The sequence below is a fragment of the Sorex fumeus genome, unplaced genomic scaffold, assembly GCF_029834395.1.
Source record: "Sorex fumeus unplaced genomic scaffold, SorFum_2.1 ptg000048l, whole genome shotgun sequence".
Classification (NCBI taxonomy): Eukaryota; Metazoa; Chordata; class Mammalia; order Eulipotyphla; family Soricidae; genus Sorex; species Sorex fumeus.
In genome coordinates this window covers 8,547,214-8,573,926 of record NW_026606105.1, presented here as the reverse complement: position 1 = coordinate 8,573,926, position 26,713 = coordinate 8,547,214, and the positions used below count along the sequence as shown (strand labels likewise).

Genomic DNA, 26,713 nt, shown 5'->3' with positions numbered 1-26,713 from the left:
TCCAGTTCCCCTAGCTGCAGTCACGCGGCACTGTAGCACTGTCCTCCCATTGTTCATCTTGTTCATCGATTTGCTCGAGCAGGCACCAGTAACATCTCCATTGTGAGACTCGCTGTTACTGTTCTTGGCATATCAAATACACCACAGGGAGCTTGATAGGCTCTGCCGTGTAGGCAGGATACTCTCGGTAGCTTGCCGGGCTCTCCGAGAGGGATGGAAGAATCGAACCCAGGTCAGCTGCATGCAAGGCAAACACCCTACCCGCTGTGCTATCACTCCAGATTGCAGTCATGTGGCAAATTATTTTTAATTCACTTTTATTTTTTTTAAATTTTTTAAATTTTATAAAGTAGTTCATAATTTGATTATATTTAATATTCAAACACCAATCCCACAACCATGACACCTTCCCACCACCGTATTTCGGGTGTTTCCACCCCAAACCCCAATCCCTGCCTCAAAAAAGAACCGAAATAATATATTTTATATTGTTTGTTACAACAATATAAAAAATATCGCTGGAGCGATAGCACAGCAGATAGGATGTTTGACTTGCATGCAGCCGACCCAGGATCGATTCCTCCATCCCTCTCTGAGAGCTCGGCAAGCTACTAAGAGTATCCCACCCACACAGCAAAGTCTGGCAAGCTACCCGTGGCATATTCCATATGCCCAAAACAGTAAGAACAAGTCTCACGATGGAGACGTTACTGGTGCCCGCTCAAACAAATCAGTGAACAAGATGAACAAGGGGATGACAGTGCTATAGTGACAGTGCAGATTGTTTGTTATGAAAAACTGCTGAAAATACTACAAAAAATATATATCCTTTAAGGAAAGAGTATGAAGATTGTTATATTTCACCCAGAGGCCATTAAGCCCTTCTATAAGAGATCACTAACATGTTGTTAAAGGTTGAGCCTTTTGTGCTAATTCACTTTTAAATTTTAAAAATCTGTTTGGCTTCTGAGCCACACAGTGAAGTTCAGGAGGTTTACTCCTAGCTCTGCTGTCAGGAATCACTTCTGGTGGGTTTGAGGGGAATATATAGGATATTGTACTGAGGATCGAACTCCAGTCGGCCACATGCAAGGCAAGTGCCCTACCCACTGTACTATCTCTCTGGCCCTCACAGGGCAATTTTATCTTGAATTTAATCTTGAGCTATGGAAGTACAAAAGTAGAAGTGTACAAATACATGCTTTAATTTTTTATTTAATTTGATTTATTTATGTTTGGGGGGTGGTCACACCTAGTACTCAGGGCTTACTCCTAGTACTCAGGGCTTACTCCTGGCTCTGCACTCAGGAATCACTCCTGACAGGCTCAGGAGATCATATGGGATGCCAGGGATAGAACCTGGGTGTACCAGGCAAATGCCCTACCTACTGTACTCTCTCTGACCCAGAACTTTCTGGAATTTAAAGGACTTTACGCCCTTGACCAGGTGCTAAGATGTTTCATTCTCGCAATTACTTACTCTGGACACTACCCAAGTACAAGAGGTTGGACATAAGCAAAGGCATAAAGGGAGAAAACCAACCCATACACACCTGATGGCCATAGAGGGGTGCATTGGAAGGGTCATTATAGTTGAACAGAAACATGTTGATGAAGTGGATGAGGATGCTGGGGGCATGCTGGGACTCGTGGACATCGTAGTGACACCACTTGAAAATGATCATGAAGACCAGGTACCCAAACAGGCACAGGATAAAGATCATCTCAGGGATGAATTGCAGAATGATGTTGATGAATCTTCTGAAGTATCTGGGGATGAGAAACAGACACATGGAAGTTAGCAAGTAACTAATGACTCCTCAACTCTTGAACACCACCAGCATTGTCGCCACTCCTCTGTCAAGGAGTAACGACACAGGGATGGAGGAGATTAGAAGAGAAGGGAAGCTTCTTTGCAGAAAAGATTCACCCAGAACCAGGGTCTAGAGGGTAAAGTTTTAAAAGTAAAGGTAGGGGCTGGGATTGTAGCTCAGAAGTAAAGGAAGGAAGGAAGGAAGGAAGGAAGGAAGGAAGGAAGGAAGGAAGGAGGGAGGGAGGGAGGGAGGGAGGGAGGGAGGGAGGGAGGGAGGGAGGAGGGGAGGGGAGGGGAGGGGAGGGGAAGAAGGAAGAAAGGAAGGAAGGAAGGAAGGAAGGAAGGAAGGAAGGAAGGAAGGAAGGGAGGGAGGGAGGGAGGGAGGGGGAGGGGAGGAGAGGGGAGGGGAAGAAGGAAGGACGGAAAGAAGGAATAGAGGGGAGGAAGAGAGGAAGGGGAGGAAAGGAGGGAGGAAGGGGAGGCAGGGAGGAATGGAGGAAAAAGTGAGGGAGGAAGAAAGCTAAGAAAGAGAGAAAGAGAATTGTGAAACTTACACGTGATTGAAAAGACTGAGAATAACTCCAAAAACCATCTGAACAATCCCCAGGATAACGGACATCTTCATTTTATAGGAGTTCAGGAAGGTGAGCTTGTTTGAAGCCAGGTTCCAAACCTGGTAGAGAAGGTGACGACCACATGAGTCTGAGGTCCCCAGTTCTGCTCCAGAGGGGATGCTCCAGTCCTGGTGGCCTGCAGAGGGCGCTGTGGGGGCCACAGCTTCGCTACAGCAGGACCCGTGCTGGTCTGGCTTTGCCGTTGCCCAGTGGACCAGACCCTAGGGTGGTCAGCGTGGTGAGGGCAGCGGTGCCAGCACACTTCAAACCCAGCCCTATGGATTGCTGAGCTCACGGCACTCACGGTGAAGGACCAGCACTGGCCAAGCTCTTAGCACGCCTGAGTCTCACTTCATTCTGATGGAGGGGGACAAGTAGACATGCGGATTCGTGGAATCCCATTTCACAGGTGGGAAACGTCCAGGTAGAATGATAAGTAAACACACATGGTAAATGCAGTTTGACCCTGTTTAAAAACCAGGCTCTCGGTATGTCCCACATAGAACAATTTGATCTTCAGGCCCAGAAAGAGAGTACACCAGGGAAGTGTTTCCCTGGTACTGGCCAACCCAGGCTTGATCCCCTGGCACTGAATAGGGTTCCCTGAGCGTTACTAGGAGTGATGCCTGAGCAGTCAGGAGTAAGTGCTAAGCGTGGCCAGGTGTGGGGAAGGAGGGAAGGAGGGGAGAGAAGGAAGGAAGGAAGGAAGGAAGGAAGGAAGGAAGGAAGGAAGGAAGGAAGGAAGGAAGGAAGGAAGGAAGGAAGGAAGGAAGGAAGAGGTGAGAAAGAAAGAAAGAAAGAAAGAAAGAAAGAAAGAAAGAAAGAAAGAAAGAGAGAAAGAAAGGAAAGAAAGAAAGAGAGAGAGAAAGGAAAGAAAGAAAGAAAGAAAGAAAGAAAGAAAAGAGAGAGAGAGAGAGAGAGAGAGAGAGAGAGAGAGAGGCAGCTGTGGAAATAGAGATGCTGTAAGGCCCAAGCCGTTTGGGGTAACCGGCTGCTGCAGGTGGGGAAGGCACTGTGCAGAGGTGTCTCCCCGGGGAACAGGGTGGGGAACAGCAGGGGAGACTGGTCTCCCCCTCGGATGGTTCTGAGACGGGCCTGTCAACACCAGCTCTGCGATTCTGGTTAATTAAGCCACATTCAAGTGGGAGTCACCCGGTGCATGTGCCAGCACCAATGTGTTAACCAGATTTTAATTAATAATGAACAGATACTAGAAATTAATTAGATCAAGTTTAATAAATACGATTTTAAATCACATTTATGTTCTTTTAAAAATGCATATAAAAAACAAAAACAAACATGAAAAAATAAAAATGTACATTGAAAGTCTGAATGTTACAAGGAAGTCATTTCTTTTCCCCATCATTCATAGTGCCTCACCCTCACACTTTTCCCTTCTTTTCTAGATGGTGGGCAAATGATAAAATCGCACGCAGGGTTAAAAAAAAATTTTTTTAACTTATCAGTTTTGGGGGCTGGAGCAATGGAGCAATAGCACAGCAGGTAGGGCGTTTGCCTTGCACACAGCTGACCCGGCATTGATTCCCAGCATCCCATATGGTCCCCCGAGCACCGCCAGAGGTAATTCTTGAGTGCAGAGCCAGGAGTAACCCCTGTGCATCTCCAGGTGTGACCCCCCCCCAAAAAAAAAACTATCTTGTGGGTCTGGAGCAATAGCACAGTGGGTACGGTATTTGCCTTGAATGCGCCCGACCCGGGTTCAATTCCCAGCATCCCATATGCTTCCTTGTGCATCGGCGGATGTGACCCAAAAAGGAAAAAAAAAACAACAATTTTTTAATCTAATCAATTTCAATTCTAAAGTTATATTAACAGTTGTGGCTTCTGTCTACATTTTAAAGTAACTTTTTTAAAAATCGCACGCAGGGACTGGAGTGATAGCACAGCGGACAGGATGCTCGCCTTGCCCGTGGCCAACCTGGGTTTGATTCCCCAGCACTCCATGTGATCCCCTGAGCACTGCCAGGAGTGATTCCTGAGCACACAGCCAGGAATGCTAACCCCTGAGCATCACCAGGTGTGGCCCCAAACCCAAAGCAAAAACAGAAAAGGAAAGGGAAGAATTGCGTGCAGACTGACATTCCAGACCAGTCGGTCCTCAGCTGCGGAATGTGCTGCCCTCCGTGGGACATATTGGCTGGGCAGGAGGAGCTGACGGTCAGATGCAGAGGGAGGAGAGGATGGAGGAAGAGAAGAGCTGACACTCCGAGCTGAGGAAAGTCCAAGCCCTAAAGCCACCTCCCCCCACCCCCTCCACTGCCTCTGCAGACCCGCCCTGCAGATCATGAGATTTCCGGCACCAGGGAAACCTCCAGAAACACCCTCTGCTAATGCAACCTTGCGACTCTGCAGCCTACAGACCAGATCCAGGGCCAGCACCACGCACCAAACCTCAGCTGCCTCGGTCCCTGGGTTGCCAGCGGGAACAGATGCTGGGGGCGGATTTTCTGATTCCAGGGCACGGGGGGGAGGTTGGAAGAGAGAAGGGGAACCCGGAGAAAATTGAAGGGGAGGAGAGGTCCGTGACAGGAGGGATCGGGAAGCAATCCTGAAGTCTGAGGCCTGGGGTTCTCTCCCACAAAGAATCCACGAGGCACAGTCATTCATGGGCTCCCCTGGCCTGGGTAGCGCGAGGCGATCCGAGCTCATTTGGGACGCAACACTGCCACCTGGTGTCGATATCGAGATATATTTGGGGCCATCCTCTGTGTGTGTGTGTGTGTGTGTGTGTGTGTGTGTGTGTGTGTGTGTGTGTGTGTGTGTGTGTACGTGCGCGCTGACTCAGATCCACTTGAGATACTTAAACAAAAATTAATGCATACTCTTTTAAAAATGTTTTATGTCAATGCTACTCACTAAAATAAAGCTAGAGTAAAAAAAAAGGAATGCTTAGTGAAAGTAGGTAAAAAATGATAAACTTTCAGCAACTGTATTGTAAACCATAATGCCCAAAAGGAGAGAGGAGAGAGAAGAGAGAGAGAGAGAGAGAGAGAGAGAGAGAGAGAGAGAGAGAGAGAGAGAGAGAGAGAGAGAAACTGGGAACACTGGTGGTGGAAAATGTACACTGGTGAAGGGACACTGAATGACTGAAATCCAATCATGAACAATTTTGTAACTCTGCATCTCACTGTGATTCAGTTTTAAAAATTTTTGTTTAATTTAAAAAGGAATCCCTAGTAATTAGGAAGAAGGGGAAGGTTACCCTCTGCAAGGAACTGCCAAAGCTGGAAGTTGGTTCAGGACTCCATGAATTCCACCCTGAGATCCCTGGGCCCGGACTGGGACGTCCGCCAATTCTCTCTCCTCCCTCTTGAGAAGTCTTGAGATCTCTCTGGGCAGTTCCCCCCACCTCCTGTCCCATGCAGTCTCTCTTGTTCACTATTTGTCTTCCCCTTTCTGAGGTGGAGCAAACCCCAAGCCCCCCATGCAGAGGTCCTCACTGACTTTTCTTCGCCTGCAGAGAACAATTCTTTGTTCCAGTCTGAGTCCAGGGCTTTCCCAAGAGTCAGGTGCTGGGGCTCAGTTCTTAAGCCCTGGAGATTCAATGGGTCTTGGCCGCAGTGTTATGCCTGCACATGGGGTTTGGGGAACCTAGTGTCCAGCCACACGGGTACTCCTGGTGGACTCTGGCCAGTCCTAATCCCAGAAACTTCCCTGGGGAGATGGAGGAAGGCAAGCACAGAGCAGAAGGGCTCTGTGGGGACCACCGCCTCCCCCTACTACACAAACTTAAGAACGAAAATAGGAAAAACCACCAAAACTACATCCAAGTGGCACCTAAATGAATCTAAATGAAAATGCCCAATTTTCCTTTTTTTTATTCTGGTTTTTGGTGGTTTTTTATTTTTATTTTTTTGGGGGGGTCACAGTCAGCAATGCACAGGGGTTACTCCTGGCTCATGCACTCAGGAATTACTCCTGGCAGTGCTGGGGGACCATATAGGATGCTGAGAAACGAACCCGGGTCAGCCACATGCGAGACAAGCACCCTACCCGCTTCAGCCCCAATAGCCAATTTTCCTAAAAGCACAAACTGCTAAATTTTCACCCCAAATGAGAGGTGGAGAATTCTGTTTGTTAATTCCTTTTTAGGGAGGTTTGTTTTCCGTTCTATGGGGTGGGGGGAGGCAGTGTATGGTCCATGCCCAGCAGTGATCAGGACTTACTCCTGGCTCTGTGCTCAGGACTCACACCTGGCAGAGCTTAAGGGGCCCCTTGGGTGGCTGAGGATAGAACCAGGGCAAGGCACATACAAGGCAAGCCCGTAACTCCTGTACCATCTCTCTGGCCTAATTTATTAAATGTGTGTTGTGGGAAACGGGGGAGGGCTCCCGCACTGTGTTTGGGGATGGGGATCCCAGGGCCACTAAAACCATACTCTGCCATCAGGCCAGATGGCTCAATCCTAGCGCTGCTGATGGGCAGGGTTCGGGTTCACACCCAGAGGTCCTCAGGGTCACCAGAGCTATCCCTGGCTTTTGGGAACCTAACACAAGTTATACTTGTATTATACTTTGGGGATCTAAGACAAGTGCAAGTTTTTCTCTCCAGCCCCTCAGCGACCCCCTGGATGGAGATGGGTCATTTGAATCACCTTGCAATTATTGAAGACATTAAATCTGTAATACTCAAGGCTCCAGGAGACCCAAGTGGGGCTGGGGGGGGGGGGGGGGGGAATTGCTTATCTACTTGCACATATTTTCCAGGCTAACAAGAGTCTATTAAAGAGGCACCCATTAACCCGGTGCATACCTGCAAGAGAAAATGCTGATCTTTGGAAACTATGGAAAATAGCCCCGGGCCGGGGCAAAGGGCGGGTGGGAGGTTTGCTCCATCCTGTGTCCTCAGCAGCTGTCCCCAGACCTTCCTGCCCCCCCCCCTCGTGATTTCACAGGTGCAGGTGCAACTCTCTCCCTCACCCTGCTCAGGGCTTATTCCTGACTTTGTGCTCAGGGATCACTCCTGGCGGGGCTCAGGGGACCCCTACGGGATGCAGGGGATCGAACCTGGCTCCCAGGCGGGCTTACTGTCCCTCCGGCCCTCTCTCAGGAGAAAACACTCTTACCGGATCGATCCCAAAAGGGTACGGGTTCCCGGAGTAGACCCCAGGCACAGCGGGGTCCAGTTGTAAATACAGGTTGGATTCCACTTGGTGCTTGCTGCAGACAAAGGGAAACCAAACACAGAGCCAGTGATTAGCCACAGCTACGATAAGCCCTGCAGTGCCCCGTGGTCACAGCCTGATGATGGGGACTGTCCCCCACCCAGTCCAGCCATAGGCGAGGTCCTATCTGCCAGCCATAGGGCCAGGATCATGCCAGGAGTGAGACTCCAGACCACACTCTCTGCCCAATAGTCTCCGAACCTAAGGAAAATAAGGTGTGTGTGTGTGTGTGTGTGTGTGTGTGTGTGTGGTGTGTGTGTGTGTGTGTGGTGGGGGAGGGGGTGGGGCTGACTCCCTCCATGCAGGGGCAGGAGGCAGGGATGAAGGGACAGCTCAGAAATAAAACCCCAGTCCAGTCTGGTGAGTTGTCATCTGCAAAACTCTGACTTCCTCATTCTCAAGGGTCTTCACATTGGTGTCCCTTTCTATTTATTCATTTCCAGAGATTCTGGGGTCCTACCAGGTGGTACTCAGGGTTTAGTCCTGGCTCTGCGCTCAGATATATTCTTGACAGTGCTCCGAGGACCATGTGGGATGCTGGGGATTGAACCCAGGTGGGTGCGTGCAAGGCAAGTGCCCTGTGAACTGTATTGTCACACTGGTGCCTTCTTTTTTCAGGGAGCTCAGGGTCTAGTCCTGGCTCTGTGCTCAGGAGTGACACTTGGTAGTGTTTGGAGAGCAAGTGTGATCCCAGGTATTGTACAAGGGTCGAATGCATGCAAGGCAAGTGTTTTAGCCCCTGTACTGGCAAGCTACCTGTGACGTATTCGATATGCCAAAAACAGTAACAACAAGTCTCACAATTTGTTGTAAGATGTTACTGGTGCCCACTCGAGCAAATCGATGAACAACGGGAGGATAGTGCTACAGTGCTACTATCTCTCAGGTCCCATTTTTCTAGGAATTTCATGGTGCATCTACAAACTCTCGGGGAATAAGAGCAGAGAGTTGGGGATGGAGCGACAGTAGTGTGGGTAGGACGTTTGTCTTGCACGCAGTCAACTGGGGTTCAATCCCTGGTATCCCACAGGTCCTCCACCCCCACCCCCAGCACCACCAGGAGTAATTCGAGTGCAGAACCAGGAGTGAGACTTGCCCATCACTAGGTGTGACCCAAAAAGGAAAAAATAAATAAAACCTGTGGTGGAGGGTTGTTTGTTCTTCACAGAGCATATATTAGGAACTTGCACCAAGAAGGAATATTTGTAAGTATGCCCCAGCCTTAGGCCAGGGAGATAGTTCAACAGGCTGAACACATACTTACGCAGGCAGGAGGCCCAAGTTTGATCCCCAACACCACATGGTCCTCTGAGCACCACTTGGGAGTGTGCCCCCAAATATACACGAAACCCCTCAAATGTATGCCAGTCTTGTTCTGCGTACAAGGCATTTCTTCATGATACAAATTATAAAGCAAAAACTGTCACCACAGCAAGAACTCATGCACCTGGGAGGCAGAGGGCTCAAGTCACAGAGCAGAGGACTCACATGTGCAATGGCCTTGATTCCAACCCTAGCACCTCATGGCCCCAAGCACTGTTGCAAGTGGACCCACAACCACAAGCGCATACACACACAAATACAACCACCACCACCACCATAGAAAGAACCACCAGTAACTCTGGGAACTGGGAACATCTATTCTGTTCTGTTCTTTCTAACTATCCCTCACAGCCTGCGCCCTCAGCCACCGTCAACCCCTTCCCAGCGTTCTCAAGAACACTAAGAGTTCAAAGAACCTTGGAGTGGGTCTCCTCTAACTGAAACCCACCCCACTCTCCAGGATGGTTGCTATGAGCAGAGAACACCCCAGAGTCCTTAAATACAAATCAAATTGGAAAGAAACGATGGGAGGGAAGAGACTGAGGCACCACCACTGAACTAACTGTCCTGGGTAAGCCGGGAACCCAGGCTGAGTCCTCTGGGGCCTTAGAGCAGCCCTCTGGGTACGACTCTTGCATCTGTCTTATGGAAGAGAGAACAGGAGCAGCGAGAACATATGAAGGAATAAGAGGAACGGGGAAAGCTAGAATTAAACACAGGCTGCCTAACTCAAAGTCAGGGCGTTTCAGCCCCCAGATTGTGTTCATTTATGATTAAAAAAAAGTCACAAACATCCTTGGAGAAGCCCTCCTGACCCTGATACCCAGCACCGGTGGTGATTTGATTCACAAACGGATACAGCTGGGCAGATATGCCAAGAAGGGTCACCTGTTATCCTTGCTAAGGAGCCTGGGAATTACCGTATTTATCAGGGGTGAGGTGCAGCAGTCCAAGGGCTCTGAAGATCACAAGGTGTCAAAGTGAGAGTCTCCCTCGCTGTCCCCTGTCCTGCTCTGCTCTACTATCTCCCCCAGCTCACACCCTAAAATCTCTCCCTCCCGGAAGTCTGGGTTTTCAGGCTGATTGATGGGCCTGAGAGAGTTTCTGTCTCAGCCTTTCTTCAAGAAAAGCTTCTGTCTGCCATGTCCCGAATCCTGAGGTTACTGCACTCTTACTGAGAAGAGCTGCAAGATCTCACCCCCTCTCGGGAAGGGCCCGAGAGAGAACAGTGGACAAGGCGCCAGCATCCCCTGTGGTCCCTGAGCCCTGCTAGGGACGATCCCTGACCACAGATCCGGAAGTCAGCCCTGAGCACAGACTGGTGGGGCCTCAAAACCATTGACAATGATGAAAGATCTCACTCTTGGCACCTCACTCGGGAGTGTGGGTCAAATGGGCGAGCACACTTCTCGGAAGAACACCCGGCCAACAGCATGAGCCCTATCTGCCCGTGGACTTACTTCCAGGAACCATTTCTGAACATGGGCCGCACACTCCAGGATGAGCCGAAGATGTTGAGAGACTTGGAGAAGCAGTCGTTGTAAATCAGGCCGGTGTAGATGGAGAAGGTGCCCATGAGCAGGATCAGATAGCGGCCGTGGAAGAAGGTGTTCCAGATCTGGCCTCAGGGAGACAGAGAGGACCTCGTCAGTGGCCCTCCCCTGGGGGACACTGCTATATAAGACAGCTCCTTCAGGGCCGGGGCGATAGTACAGCGAGTAGGGCACCTACCTTGCACGTGGCTGACCTGGGTTCAGTCCCTGGCATCCCCATATGGTCCCCCAAGCACCACCAGGAGTGATTCCTGAGTGCAAAGGCCTGAGCATTGCTGGGTGTGGCCCAAACCTACCCCCATACCCTTCCCCGCTAAAAAAGACGACTCCATCACTTCTTGTCCCAGCATGACATGCAGGGCCAGAGACAAGTTGACTGCAGCCAGCCAAAGAGAATGACCTCACAGAGCAACGTGTCCTGGGAGTAATGTGGGGTCCACAGAGCCCAAAGCCTGTAGCTGTGACAGCTGTCACTGTGGCAACAAGCCCTTGTCAGCTTGGCCTCATGTTCCCAGTTAGAAAATATGGGCAGGGCTGAAGCGATACCGTAGCAGGAGGGTGTTTGCCTTGCACACAGTCAACCCGGGTTCAATCCCCAGCATCCCATATGGTCCCTCGAGCACCACCAGGAGTAATTCCTGAGTGCAGAGCCAGGAGTAATCCCTGTGCATCACCAGGTGTGACCAAAAAAAGAAAAAAAAAGGAAAAGAAAATACGGGCAAAGGTCTCATTGCTGAGGACAGGATCCAGGGTGGCTGCTCTCAAAGGGTGACCTTGAGAGGACGCCAAATTGGACAGTAAAGTCAAATCTAGTCTCCTGGGGGCCAGAGAGACAGCCCAGTGAGTAGGGTGCTTGCGAAGTATGCTGGGTTCGAACCCCAGCAGCACTTAGGGTCCCTTGAGCCTAGCCAGAGGCAGAGCTGGGAATAAGCCCCGAGCAAAGCCAGGAGTGACCACCAAACAAAACCAAATCTAGCCTCCTGGGGAAGAGTCTTGTGATTATAAACACCCCTGAGTCCGTCCCTTCAGGAGAGGAAAACGCTTTCCATCCAACGGCAGGATGTGGTGACACGGAAGGCTGAGGCTTTAACTATTTATTAGGGGAAACGACACCCGTCTGAATGCTTGTCTCGGAAAACCTCTGCAGGGCCTGGGGCTGGGGCCGCTGTGGCTCACCTGGTGGATGATTAACTCAGGGTGGAGCCGCTGACCAAGCTCTGGCTCCCCTGCTGACCCCGCTGGGCAAGGTTGCAGCATTTCTAAAACCCAGAAACCAGGCAGGTGTCTGCCTTGTAAAAGGCACCGAGAGCCTGGATGGGAAGGGACAGAGTCACTCGGAAATGATGGGCGCGCTCTGGCCTGGTCTCTCCTTTCTTGAGACTCTGACCCTGTGGGCCAGAGGGGCAGACACAGTCTCTCTCTCTCTCAATCTCTCTCCCTCTCTCTCTCTCTCCATCACTCCCCCTCTCTCTCCCTCTCTCCTTCTCTCTTGCTCTCTCTCCCTCTCTCCTCTCTGTCTCTGTCTCTACCTCTCCCTCTCTCTTCTCTCTCTCCCTCTCTCTCTCTTCCTCTCTCTTCCTCTCTATCCCACTCTCTCCCTCTCTTCCTCTCTCCCTCCTTCTTTCTATCTCTCTCTTCCCTCTCTCTTCTCCCATCTCTCTCCTTTCTCTAGCTCCTCTCATTTCTCATTTCTCTAAGTAAATTTCTTTAAATAAAACTATTTTACTTCACTTCAAAAAAAAACTTAATATTCAGAATTTCCCTGTCAATTTTTAAAAGTGGTGGTTGGGGGGAGATTCAAGAACACTCAGGGGCCCCCAGTCCCGAGGGCTGCACATGGAGGTGTTGGGTAGAGGCACATGAAGCCTGGAGTCAACTCGGGTTCTGTGTGGTGGGCATGAGCTCCAGCCCTTTGAGCCCTTCTCAGTGTTTGTGGGGAGGAATTGGGGGTTGGGGTTAGTGCTCATCCCAGCTCAGACATGGGGCCCACACAGTGCCAGGGATCCAACAGAGTTTCCTTCATGCCATCAGGTGCTACAGCCCCGGGGCCGATTCTGGCTTCTCTTCTCAGCCACTTATAAGACCAAGGCCTGGAGGGAGAAGGGCCCCACTGGGAAAAGGCATCTGTCAAAAAGGAAAGCCATGCGTTCATATGTGCCTTTGGGTACCAATATTTGAAAACGGCATTGTTGGACCTATGTTCAAGAGAGCATTGGAAAGACAAACGTTCCATTTGCGAATCTACAGATAAATCCATGGAGGACTTTCCCAATTTTTTACAATAAACTTATATTGCTTTTCATAATTCGGGGGGCGGGGATGATTTGGGGGGTTAAAAAAAGGAAAAAAACAATGCTTAACAAGTCATGCGCAAAAGTGAAGACATGGACAGGGTTCAGTTGGCAGAGCTGAAGGTGGGCCCACAGGCATGTATCTGTGCAGGTGTATGTGTGTGGGAGTGTGTAAAGGTGTACATGTGTGCATATGTGGGGGGGTATGAGTGAGCACGTAAGTGTGCGTGCATGTGAGTGTCAGCAATCATTCTTGCAAAAACCATCTCTTTTTGTTTTGTCTTGTTTTTTGGGGTTTTTTTTTGCTTTTTGGGTCACACCTGGCGATGCACAGGGGTTACTCCTGGCTTATGCCTCAGGAATTACTCCTGTCAGTGCCCAGGGGACCATATGGGATGCTGGGAATCGAACCCAGGTCGGCCACGTGCAAGGCAAACACCCTACACCCTACTGTGCTATCGTTCCAGCCCCAAAACTCGTCCCTTTGATCTGGTGATTTCCTGCTGAACTTTGGTGTCCCTTGCTTTTTGTGAGCAAACGTGCCCTCTATGGTGACAAGCTGTGCATTTTCACCATTTTACTCAACCCCACAAGCAGATAAGGCGTGACATGGGCCAGCACCCACCTCGTTGTTGGATTTCTGGGAGAGCAGGCGCCTCTCGTTCAACACCATCCACAGAGCGGCCAGGAGCATCACGATCCCGTGCCCACAGTCTCCGAACATCACGGCAAACAGGAAGGGGAAGGTAATGATGGTGTAGGGAGCTGCAGGGCGGAACACAGCTGCATGAGTGCCTGCATCCTTGCGGACCCCCGCGGGTTGCGCTCAGGGCTCCATGCTGGCTTCCTGGGGACGGTGCTGCCCCACTATCCCCACAGGGAGCAGGATTATTCTTCCCCACTTTACAGCTTGCTGAGTTTGGAAGCACTAAAGTGACTTTTCTCAAAAAAAAAATGAGATATAAAACTAATTTTCTAGCTCTCCGCCCTTGGAGAATCTCGTGAATCCCGTGTTCTCTCTTGAGCGCATTTCTCTCTCTCTCACTCTCTCTCTCTCTCTCTCGCTCTCTCTCTCGCTCTCGCTCTCTTCCCTCCACACCTTCAAAAACCCTCCAAATAAAAATCTGTTTTACTTTTAGAAAAAAACAACCAGTTTTCTTTGGGAGGTGGGAAGGTGGCTGGGGGGATTGGGTCATACCCAGCAGTGTCCAAGGGCTACTTCTGTCTCTGCCACTCTTTCTGTGGCATGGGGACACACCCAGTGGTGCTCACACTCCTGTCTCTGTGCTCTGGTGGGCTTGGGGGACCAGATGGGTGCTGAGGACTGAACTCGGGTTGGACACCTGCAAGGCAAGCACCCTACCTGCTGTACTGCCAGGGTTCACCCTTAATGGTGCCCAGGGACCATACATGTGCTAGAGATCTAATAAGGGTGGGGTCGCTGGCATACAAGGCTGGCACCCGAGTCCCTGTACTGTCTATCGGACCCTAAAACTAGCTTTCAATCTGTTTACTCTTACTATTACCATCTTTTGTATTTTATCCACTATTCATCTGCCCTCTCGTCCACACACACACTTCAGCATTAGCCCAACACCCAACTCCAATCACTGGTCCCAAGATAGACCAAGTCTTAAGTTAGGAAGAACAGGACCATGCTCTGCTCGGCTACCAGGCATCTGGTCTACCCCTTTATAGCACAAATCAGGCTAGCAAGGCCCAACTGCTGAGTCCACAATGACTCCAGTCTTTGAACTTTGGTTCCACCACTTCCACACAAACACGGGGCTGTGACTGTGTCTAGAGATAACACTCTGTGGATTGGTGAGGAAAACAAGAAATGAATAAAATGACCAGATCAGGGGAATCTCGATAGAGATTCTTCCACACCAATTCTTCCACACGGATCCCCATTTACAAGGCAGGTTGACATGGGATCTTTGGAATGTCGCAAGGCTTAAGCCATTCACCTTCCAGGTGATCTCAGGGGTCCACATTCCCCCAAGGTTCACCTGGAAGCCACCCAGCCCAGCACTGCCATCAGACCCTTTACCTGGGTTTATCTCCCGGTAACTGCCCACACCATAGGCATCTACGATGTTCTGGAAGCCCGCAGTGAATTTGTTGGTCCTGTTAAACGTGGGAGGGTCTGCTTTCGACTGCACTGCAGTCAGGATGGGGGCCATGGAGGAGCCGCTCAGTTCCTGCAACAAGAACCAGGGATGTTGTGTAAGGGAGAGACCTTCACACTGGGCATGAGCAGGGCTCATGGTCCTGCCCCTTCGCTGCTTGCTCAGAACATGGGACAATTTGGGGGCCAGAGCAACAGGACAGCAGGGAGGGCTGCTTTGCCTTGCATGCAGCCGGCCTGGATTCCATCCCTAGCATCCCATATGGCCCCCCAGCACTGCCAGGAGTGATTCCTGGGTGCAGAGCCAGGAGTAACTCCTGAGCATCACCAGGTGTGACCCAAAAAGGAAAAAAAAGGAAAAGGACATGGGACAATTTTTAGTATCAGACTCATGGTCGTGTGTGTAAAAGTCAATGCCTTCCTAGGACCTCCCAGATTGACCTGACAGCTTTGTCAAGGGAGCTGCTCTGACTCTCCTCCGCCTGATGTTGCTCCAGGTGGAAAGTCTATTACAGCATTTTTTCAACTGGGAGCCAGATGGCCCCTTTATGGGTCCCTGGGATATTCGACAGGGGTCACAAGTAAAAATCACATAAATGATGGGAGGCATAGAATGATACAAGGGGCCCGACCAGAAGAACAGTGGAGACACAGGAAGGAAACAAATTCGGGAGGAGCCATGGCTGGTAAAGGTCGAGAAACACTCTACATCCTCCCAATGCTCACTTCCTGTCTTTCCAACAATGGCCAGTCCCATGGCGTGGGGTTCAGATCTCACTGTGGTTTTGTTTCCTCTTCCTTTTCCCTTCCCTTCTGTGGTTATTGGGCTGGAGCAATAGTACAGTGGGTAGGGCGTTTGCCTTGCACGCAGCCAACAAGGCTGACCCGAGTTCGATTCCTCCGCCCCTCTCAGAGAGCCTGGCAAGCTACCGAGAGTATCTTGCCCACACGGCAAAGCCGTGTCGTATTTGATATGTCAAAAACAGTAACAATTGTCACTATGGAGACATTAATGGCCCCACTCGAGCAAATCGATGAACAACAGGAGGATAGTGACAGTGACTCTGTTGTTATTGTTATCATGGCAGCGATCAGGAGTCACACACTCGGGCTGGAGAGATAGCACAGCGGGTAGGGCATTTGCCTTGCACGCGGCTGACCCGGGTTCTATTCCCAGCATCCCATATGGTCCCCTGAGCACCGCCAGGAGTAATCCTGAGTGCAGAGCCAGGAGTAACCCCTGTGCATCGCCAGGTGTGACCCAAAAAGCCAAAAAAAAAAAAAAAAGGAGTCACACACTTGGCTGTGTTGTGCACACCTTAGTTGCAGCATGCACACCTGGCCACATGCTGCCGTGGGGCCGGGGGTCCCAAGCAGCTGTGAGACAGGATCTGTGGTCACCCAGGCAGGCGGGTGCTGGGATCAAACTCAAGGACTCACGCTTGCAAGGTAGGTGCTTTGCCACTAAGCCATCCCCAGCACCCCCAGGTCCTCTGTTCTTTCCTTTCACTTCACTCACTAACCTTAAGAGCAAACAGCGCAAAGGGTGGAGCACTTGCTCTGTAGGTAGGAGGCTTACGCTGGACCCCAAGCACCACCAGGTGTGACCCCAAAATGAAAAGCAAAGAAAAAGTTCATCTACTTTCCTCATTTCCTCCAGATCTTCCAAATGTCCCCAGCCCTCCCTCAAACTTCATTTCTTTCTAAATTCCTGCTTGAATTTCAAACCCCATCCGATCCTAGAGCCTACGGTTGAACACCTTTTTTTCTCTCAGATCCAGGCCTTTAGTACGCTCTCTCCAGATTCCCCAAACTTTGGAATTATCAGGCTCATCCCTACCCTGGCCCAACCAGTCACCAGATCTTCCACCTGGCGATCTCTCCCTCTGTCTGCCACCACCCTACCACCCCACTCACAAGCGCGACTGAACTCTGCCCCCTCCCTCCTGTCTCTATCCAGCTCATGCGTCTTTCTCTCCACGAGGTTTAATCCTTTCCTTAATAACACAAACAAAAGGCCCCACTTGGGTCAGGTAACCCTCTTACTCAAAGCCCTCCCAGGGCTTCCTGTTCCCCGCAGAATGAAATCCATCTCCAGTGCTGTAATCCAGACTCCTCTACGCCCCGACTTAACCCTCCTTTCCCACGGCCACCGCCACTGCTTCTCCGTGGAAACTTGCCAACTGCACCCCAGCTGCCTCTCCTCCCAGCCACTCCCGGACAAGCAACTCTCCAGACTCCATAACCAGGAAACGTCTGGTTACTCCAAACCCCAACACCTCTGACCCTCTGGACCTCGACGGGACTTGGCGCCAGCTAAATGCATGCTCTCGGTCCTCACCCTGGGTGGGCCTCCTTAATAGTGCCAGGAGATAGCTGTGACCACAGAACTACGTGACAGAGGAGGAGAACTAAGGTACACAGGTGAAGTCACATCCGCCGCACTGCAAGTGGAGGAGTTTCCCATTCTATGAGTTAACTGCAGGTGTTAGTATGACCTCCTTTACAGCAAGGGCTATAGTTTCCCTCCTTCCCTTTGCTTATCTGCATTAGTGATAATATCAATCCCACATGCATCTCCTCCTCATCTCCCACCTGCAGAGGGCTTTCTAACCCCTACCTCGGAAACTGATTTTTGTATCATGGAGGGTCAAAGAAACTTCCAAATAGTTCTGGATTGCCTTCCAGAAGAGGAATCCTGCCCACCACAGGACAGCATCCTGCTCAAGGCATTACTGTGCCAGCACACCTATGTCATTAGTACAATCGCATTAACATGCCTGAATCTTTACTTCGACAGCACACTTGCATTAGCATGCCTGCATCACTAGCACACCTGTATCAGCATCCCTAGCACACCTACAGTATTAGCACCCCTGCACTAACACACTTACATCTTGGATCACACCTATCCCAACACTTATACATCATTGGCACACCTACATCATTAGTCACCTGTATTGATAATCATTTATACACCTGTATCATTAACACCTGTATTAGCAAGGCTGCATCGTTAGCACACTGCATCATTAGTCCACGGGCATCATTAGCACACGTGTATCATTAACATATCTGCATCAGTAGTTCACCTACATCATTGACACACTCGCACTATTAGCACACCCGCATTATTAGCACACCTGCATCCCTAACATGCCTGCATCATTAGCACACCTGCATCATTAGTCCACCTGTATCATTAGCACACCTGCATCACTAGCACACCTGTGCCAGCATGCCTAAGCATCATGCCCGCATCCTAAGCCCCGCTGCCTACATCAGGCAGGACCAGACAGAACAGGAAGCCTGGCGCTTGCCTTGTACTGGGCTGCAACAGATTCTGGTTCCATCCCAGCATCACCACAGCATCACTCCTGAGCACAAAGCCAAGAACACCACTGGATATGGCCCTGGCCTCCACCCCCACCCCCACCTCAACAAAACAAAACAAAACTGTAGATCCATCGGGGAGGTGGCTCAGCAATAGACGTGTGGGCCCCAGGTACCATCCCTGCACTGCTGCAGTATTGGCAGCTCACCACCAACACCAAAACCCAGAAGATTCAGAGATGGAGAAGACCCTGCGGCAGGTCTCCTGCCATGCTCATGTGACCTCGGAGCCAACCAGTTCCAGAATGTCCTGTTCCCACACTACAGGGCCGTGGGGCTGGGGGGCCACAGGGCAGCTGGGCCGATAGGGCAGCAGGGCCTGGACTGGTGTGCCCCACGGGTCCCTGGAGCCTCTCACCCACCATGCCTTGCTCCAGGGCCCTCTTGATGCGCGCAGTATCGGCCACCGGGAACCAGATCTCGGCGATGACGCACTGCTGGGTGACGTCGATGTTGCACATGTTGAGCACGTGGTAGATGGCCTTCATCTTCTGCACCTTGATGGACCAGCTGTGCCAGTTGGCAGCTGCTTCCTGCAGGAGGCGCTGTCGGTGAGACTCTGTTTGCGTGATGACCTGGGGAAGGAAAAAAAATACCACACAAGTGAAGAAAACAACAAGGCCATGTTAGGGAAATGTTCCCCAACGCAGGACCGGAATGGAAGCTCTGTCTGGCCTCCTACCCCACTGGCCTTTCCTCAGCCCTGCTGGGGGTTAAAGGCAGCAGGCAGAGATGGGGGAGGGAGTGTTGAGGGACACTGGGTTTGCATGCAGGGGGCCCAGGTGCCATCCCTGGTAACACATGGTCCAAGAGCGCCTTCTGAGCTCTGAACTAGGATGGGACCACTTTGAATGAGACGTAAAGTAGAAGACAATCAGTCTAGATTTTCAAAACAGGGCTGGAGCGATAGCACAGCGGGTAGGGCATTTGCCTTGCACGCGGCCGAACTGGGTTCAATACCCAGCATCCCATATGATCTCCCAAGGATGACCAGGAGTAATTCCTGAATGCATGAGCCAGGAGTAACCCTGTGCAATGCCAGGTGTGATCCAAAAAGAAAATAATAAATATATATTAGCACATAGGGCTCAACCTGTAACCACATGTTAGTAATCTCTTACACAAGGGCTCAAGGGCTCCAGAATGAGAAACAACAATCTTCATACACTTTCTTCTAAGAAGGCCTTTTCTGATCATTTTTAGCAAATTATTCATAACAAACAATACAAAATAAAATATGTAGGACCTGCTATTAGGGCAGGTGTGGGTGTTGGTGGGAAAATTTGAAATAATGGTGGTAGGGAGGTATAATGGTGGTGGGATTGGTGTTGGAATACTGAATGTAATAAATTATTGTGAAGAACTTTGTAAAATTACATTTTTTTAAACTTTCTTTCTTTTTTTTTTTTTTTTTTTTTGCCTTTTGAGTCACACCTGGCTTTGCACAGGGGTTCCTCCTGGCTCTGCACTCAGGAATTCCTCCTGGCAGTGCTCGGGGGACCATATGGGATGCTGGGAATCGAGCCCGGGTCGGCCATGTGCAAGGCAAACACCCTACCCGCTGTGCTATTGCTCCAGCCCCTAAAATTAGATTTTTTTTTTAAAGTTAATGCTGTGCAAGGAATTAGATCAGTGGTGGAGAGATTCTTTGCATATGTGTGTGTCCCTGAGTTTAATCCCTGTGACCACAAAACAGAATCAAATGCTGTATGCCCAGAACCTCAACCTGTGGATTCACAGAACTGGTTCCAGAGAGGAGGAGCTGGGGGGAGAGGAGGGCAGTGGACAGCTGTGCTTTTTCTCTCGTTAGTTCATTGAAGTGCCTTCCATTTCTTTTTTTTTTTTTAATTTTTATTAGTGAGACACCATGAGGTACAGTTGTAGACTTACATATTTTCATGCTTGGGTTTCAATTATACATGATCAAATACCCATCCCTCCACCAGTGCCCATTTCCCACCACCATGGATCCCAGTATCCCTCCCCCCCACCCCCCCATTCCACTCTGCCTCTGTGGCAGGAAGTGCCTCCATTTCTGAAGCCTATATAATATGATGAACTAAGGTGAAATCAACCACAGCTTTTCATGAAGATTACTGTAAAGTAAATTACTGGGACCAAGGAGATAACTCAAGCTGTAGAGCACATGCCTAGCATGAGTTCAGTCCCCAGCACCTCATCACCAGGAGTGCCCTGGTGGCCCCCAGCCCTGCTGGGAGTGGCGCCACCCCCAGGTGACTGGTGGGTATTACAAGAGCGTGTGAATTGCCTGTGTACTCAGGGGCACACAGCCTCACCATTCTTTCACTGTACTGAGGTGCGGCTTAGAGTCTGCATATGTTTGGGGAGCACGGGTTTGCATCTCTTCAGACAGAAGTGACCACCCATGCTAGTTCCATAGGAGTCATTGCACAACTTTCCCACCAGGCTGAAGAAGCAGACAGACTGGTCACTCAACTTCACTGGCGCAGCTCGGTGGCTGTGCCTAGCTGCAGCTGCGGACCAGCTGGCAACACGGGGCTCTTTGGTTAATCCGAGGGAAGGGAGAGGAGTAGCGGGGTGGAGGGCAGAGGGACTTTGCAGTTCTCAGCCTCTCAAAGTATGCCTGAGGTGCAGGATTATCACCTCCAGCCTTCTGAGTGCGGTCTCCTGATTTGGACTCTCCTTCAGTGCTCATAGGAAACCCCAGTAGCATCCATCCAGCCTGGGAGCAAGGGTTCTGGGGGCCAGAACTCTCCTGGAAATGCCAGGGCACCCCTCCCCCTCTGCACCTACCGTGATTAGGTCTTCCAGCCGCGAGGTGACGCTGGCCAGTATCTCTCTGCGCTCGGCCGCTGGCTCTGGGCAGGGGTAGATGGTGGCCCGGAACCTGCAGGGAAAGACATTCCAGAGGCACTCGTGAGCCGCTACTGCCAGGCATCTATCTGCCCGCCCTGGTCACCTGAGCCAGTCCTGGCCGCCTTTCCCTAGGGAAAGGTGTCTCTTTGATGCTGGGAACATGAGTCCCAGCCTCAGGATGGGGTTGGCACGGCAGCTGTGGTCCCACTCTGTAAATTTGCTTCACCCAAATCCCTGAAACCTGAGCGGGAAGGAGGGGTGACCACGGAGGCTTTGCTTCTGCACCCCCTGCCCCTGAAGTATGACTGTCTCGGTGTTCTTTCTCTGCTGCTCCTGCGGGCTGGAGATAAGATTCTGATTCTGCTGATTTTATTCTGGACAAAACCAGAAGCCGTTGAGTGGAGGCCATTTTGCCTTTTCTTTGACAGCTCAGAAGTGTGGGAGGACTGTGCAGAAATGGGTCACAATCACGATCACGATCATCCTGTTGTTTGTCGATTGCCTCGAGCAGGCACCAGTAACATCTCCTTCGTCCTAGCCCTGAGATTCTAAAAAGTGCCACATTCAAGGCTCTTTCAGGGTTAGGAGAATGAGGCCCATCATTGTTACTGGTATTTGGCATATTGGGTACGCCATGGGGAGTTTGCCAGACTGCCGCATGGGCAGGTTACATTCGGTAGCCTGCCAGGTTGTCCAAAGCAAGAATGAGATAATAAGATGTCGCATGGCTGCGAATGCGGCTGCGTGCTTTGGGGAGCTGGGTTTATAGTCTCTGGGTCTTGGCCATTGATGGGATTACACAGCGCCGGGGAACGGGGGGTGGGGAGTTGGTAGGTGTGACCCCCGCCTACTGGAAGATGGAGGATCTGGGTGGAGGATGCTCAACCCCAATCCGAGCAGGCTTGGAGAAATGAGTCAGTGTCTACTTTTATTTACCTTTAAAGCATGTTATTGCTATACAGCTACTGTGCATTTTGATTTTGATTGATTTGGATTGGTTTGGGAGCCATACCCGGATGTGCTCATGGTTTACTCCTGGCTCTGTGCTCAGGGATCTAGAGGACTTGGGGAGCCATCTGAGATGCCGGGGATCAAACCCCGGTCAGGCAAGTGCTTTACCCATTGTACTAGCTCTCTGGCCTCCATCATTTCAAGTGTGAGAAAGTTCTTCTGAAACCATGAGGGACCTCCAAGAAGCCCTAATTATGTGCATTGGGCAGCAAAGCATCAACGATCTCTCTTACCCTTCACAAATCTTCTTGATTTTCTGCCTGAGTTGCTCTCCTTGATAAAATACAATGAAGATATTCTTTTTGATTTCTTCTTTCTGGAAAGTCAAAATGAGTGAAAAAAAATTGGTAAGGGCAAATTAGTAACATAATGCATGCTATAATGTTAGTGTAAAGTCCTGTCTTTTACTAATTATAAACAGTGGAAAATTTCAAGTTCTCCCAGTTGATTTACATTCCTAGTTCCTTTGGTTGAGGGCAGACTGGAGGGTATCAAGTCAGTGGGGGGTGGGGTCTTGGCCCTAGAAAGGTAGGCTCAGCCTTAAAGCTACAGCTTTGTGTTTGCTACACTAACTGGATCTCTAGGTTTCTTTCTGAGTCTCTTAGATCCCCCTGTTCCAATTCACCAAAACAAAGGACTCAATCTATCCTTATACCATCTGCACTTTTCAGCTCTGAGAGGGCCTCTGGATGAGGGGCCGGCCACACAGCTCAGATGAGAATCTCAGACCCGAAACCTTTGCACTGAGTCTTATATAATCTCTCCAGTTCAGGGCTGAGTGGGCAGTTAGCAACGGAAAGGCCATGTCTAATGTCTGACTCTCGGTTATGGTTTGTCCATAAGATGCATTTTTAAAGTCCAAGTGTAGCAATTTACAAGAAAAGGAAAATAGATATTTCAGACGTATTGCAAAAGTGTTCAGAGGCCAGAGAGATAATAGAGTGGGCAGGGTTCCTGCCTGGAATATGGCCGACCAGGGTTCAATTCTTGACATCCCATATGGTCCTCTGAGCCTCGCCAGGAGTGATCCCTGAGCTCAGAGTCAAAAGAAAGCCCGGAGCACTGCTGGGTGTTGCCCAAAAGCAAATAAACAAACAAACAAATAAGTGTTTCCTTTTCAGCTAAACCAAGATAGATGCTTACTCTTCAGTTTGGGGTTTGACTCATTTGAATTGAGGACTGGAAAAGTCACAATCAGTGCAACTGTCTCTGCCTACATTCTGAGAATTGCAATGAGGTTCCAGCCCACTGAAAAGCAATCTGTTAGAACTGACACAGTATTGTGAAAATACCCATACCCTTGAAGCCAGCTATCTTATTCTTTGCATTCGCATCACGAAAGCAATTCAAAAGCAAATTAAAACATACACATACAAAGATGCTTTTCATAGTTCTATATTCTGGGGTCGGGTGGTACAAAAATAGATAATGTCCTGTTAGCTCAATGGAAGTATTAGGCACCATTTGAAAATAATGTGAAATGAATAATCTCTTTGGTACTAGATCACTGGATCCAGGGAGGGGTGTTTCAGAACTCGGGGCAGTTGGCTCCTTCATTCACATTTCCATCCTAGTTCTTTCTGAGTTTCTTAGATCCTCCTGCCCCTATTCACCAGAATGAAGGACCCATTCTATCCTCACACCATCTGCTCTACAACCTTCAACGGCCAACAGACAAGAGTTATTATTTTCAGATGCCTACTCCAGCAGCTATAATCCCTCCACAATGAGCATTCTATTCAAGCCAGAACAGAAAAGTGGTAAGTCTTTGTAAAATTTTAAGATTATGTTTTTAGGGACCCATAGGTAAAATTGTGTATCATTTCAAGTGCAGGCAAAAAAAAGAAATACTTTCTCTCCCTTTACTGCACTATATTAAATTATAGCTGTCTGGGACTATAAACAAGAGAAAAACAGCCCAATTGTTTATTTAAATAAAAGTATTAGCATGGTAGGAATTGGTGGTCACTTAAGAAGCTTCCTTCTAAATTCAAGCTATTTTAACAAAGTAATTTTCTTGGAAATAAAAATTTAAATCATACTTAAATAATTTAGCTTCCAATAATTGATTGAGAAATAAGCCTAGTTTCTTGAGATCAAAAAGTGAATTTAAATACTAACTACTAAGTAGAACTATATGGAAACAAATCAATGCAAAGTTCCACCAACAGCAGCACATGCGTGGGTCTGGTCAGAATCTGCATTCTTACCACACACACACACACACACACACACACACGTGTGTGTACTACACTTGAGTCCACTGACCTCAAATGGTTCACCTGCTGTTGCTCAGGGAAGAGTAAATGAAACTAGGAACTAATAGAAAATAATAGAAGAGAAGAAGGAAGATTCATAAACCGATGACAAGAGTAAGTTTGTAAACTTTCATCCCCAAAATAAATTGGGGGATGGAAGGTTGGGGGATACTTCTGTGATACTTGGTCAACTGGGTTGGTGTTCCGGTGCCTGGGCCGGGCAGTATGGGGGACACCAGGACTGGTCATTATGGGGGAACACCAGGGCCAGGCAGTATGGAGAAACACTAGGGCTGTCCTGAAGGTCTTGGGGAGACTCGAGGATCACCCCCAGAAGTGCTTGGGAGCCCACATAGTCCCAGAGAGAGCCCCAGAGCCTTCTGTGTGCCAAACAGGCTCAGGACAATCCCCCAACCCCCAAAATATTTTTTCAAAGGAAAAGGAGAATGGCATGAGGGGATGGAGGGATGTTCAATGACAGGGGCACATGCTTTGTCCCAGAGTCCAATCCCAGGGACCACGTGCCCCTCCGAGCACTGGTAGGAATGACCCCCAACACAGAACCATTTTAAAAAAGAAAAATTGGGGCTGGAGTGATAGCACAGCAGGTAGGGCGTTTGCCTTGCATGTGGCTGACCCAGGTTCGATCCCCAGCATCCCATATGGTCCCCTGAGCACCACCAGGAGTAATTCCTGAGTACAAAGTCAGGAGTAACCCCTGAGCATTGCCGAGTGTGATCCGAAAAGCAACAAAAAAGAAAAAAGAAAAATGAAAGAAAGAAAGAAAGAAAGAAAGAAAGAAAGAAAGAAAGAAGAGGAACTAGGAGTCAGAACTAAAGGCTGATCTTGAGGCGACGGTCCCCCAGGGAACCTTCTCCTGGACGCTCACCGTGACAGGGTCCTCCAGCACCACATTCATCTCACTGAACTTCAGGTAAACGTTTCCGCGGCAAACCCTCCATAGCAGCCGCTCAAAGGAGGCCATCCTCTCCCTGTGGACCACGCCGGCCGTGAACCTGGGAAGTTGGAGAAGAGACAGGGCTGAGGCACAGGGAGTGGGATGCATGGAGAAGCCCCCCTGTAGGACTGTAGATGTGTTCCCCACAAAGGGGACCACTTTCCTTGGAGCAGAAGGAGATGACCCAACTCTCCCTGGCGAGGGAGGCAGTGCCATTCGGTATCCCTCCTCACTCCTGTACACTTGTCCCAGTCCCCTGTGACTTCCGGCTTCCTTTGAGTTGTTGGACAATCCCTGGTTCCCCCAACGTCACATGTTCACTTACTTGCCACTCAAAATCAGACCACTACAGTTTTGTAGCTAAAGAAAACATTCAAAGGGTCTCAATGGTGGTAGCATTTCTACAACTGTGTGCTCAAAGTGGGACATGTACGTTGATTGCTATACACCTCTACTTTGGCCATTATTTTTTTAGTATCCAGATTTTTATTTTATTTATTTATTTATTTATTTATTTTAGGTTTTCCAGTTATATCCAGCAGTGCTCAGGGATTACTCCTGGCCTGGCCCTATCCAATGTACTGCTCTGGTGCTCCAGATAATTTCTGATCCCAGCTTTTCATATTAGCCTAAAATGGTTACTTCCCTAGTCTATGAATTTCAATGTATATTAAACCTGTATTAGCTTCTGATTAAACCTATTCAGCACTGAGATTTTTTTCTTTCCATCTCAAATATAATCGATGTCTTGTGGTTCATACAGGAAACCTAAAGAATAAAAGCCTAGGCTTCTAAATTTCATGTTTTTTAATCCATTCACTTGAATTGGACATCGAATGGAATACCACCATCTTGAATCACCACACACTTTGAGAGTGTGTGGAAAACAAAAATTTCCCCAAATCCCCATCTGACTTCCAATATTTGTGGAAGATGTAATTGCAAAACTACTTTTTTTTTCTAAGTATACTTCAGGCCTCAAGTCTATTTTATTGTCAAAGATGAGGGGAAACCCAGCTGACAAACAGTTGAGAAAACCTCTCTACACAATTATCTCATCTTTCCCCAGTGGAAACAACACAACATTGTTCTCTGTGGACTTGAGAACACTAGAATCGCCGTTCACAGAAAGCTAACACTACCTTCAACCCAGCCAACTTGGGAACTATGTGAGGGGTTATTTCTGTGTAGAGAACTAATGTGAAAAATCTTTATTCCTGTGGGCATTTATTCATTCATTTATTCATTCTTTCATTCCACTCAGAAATATCTATCACACACTAGGTACTGATTGAATGATGGACCAGGGTCTGGGACAGGATGCTTTCACAACACAGAGTTGACT

The 26,713-nt window shown here is 49.3% G+C and overlaps 1 protein-coding gene across 1 annotated transcript in view; it reads right to left on the bottom strand.

Moving 5' to 3' along the window:
• Positions 1-26,713, bottom strand: part of ATP6V0A4 (ATPase H+ transporting V0 subunit a4) — a 54,214-nt gene that overhangs the window by 21,890 nt on the left and 5,611 nt on the right. Inside the window, exons 6-15 of the mRNA XM_056123982.1 lie at positions 25,300-25,426; positions 22,386-22,468; positions 21,079-21,172; positions 18,666-18,878; positions 14,833-14,983; positions 13,405-13,544; positions 10,396-10,553; positions 7,514-7,607; positions 2,368-2,486; positions 1,554-1,770 (exon numbers count right to left, since the gene is read on the bottom strand). Of these exons, the coding sequence (XP_055979957.1) occupies positions 1,554-1,770; positions 2,368-2,486; positions 7,514-7,607; positions 10,396-10,553; positions 13,405-13,544; positions 14,833-14,983; positions 18,666-18,878; positions 21,079-21,172; positions 22,386-22,468; positions 25,300-25,426 (1,396 nt within the window). The remainder of the gene's footprint in view (positions 1-1,553; positions 1,771-2,367; positions 2,487-7,513; positions 7,608-10,395; positions 10,554-13,404; positions 13,545-14,832; positions 14,984-18,665; positions 18,879-21,078; positions 21,173-22,385; positions 22,469-25,299; positions 25,427-26,713) is intronic.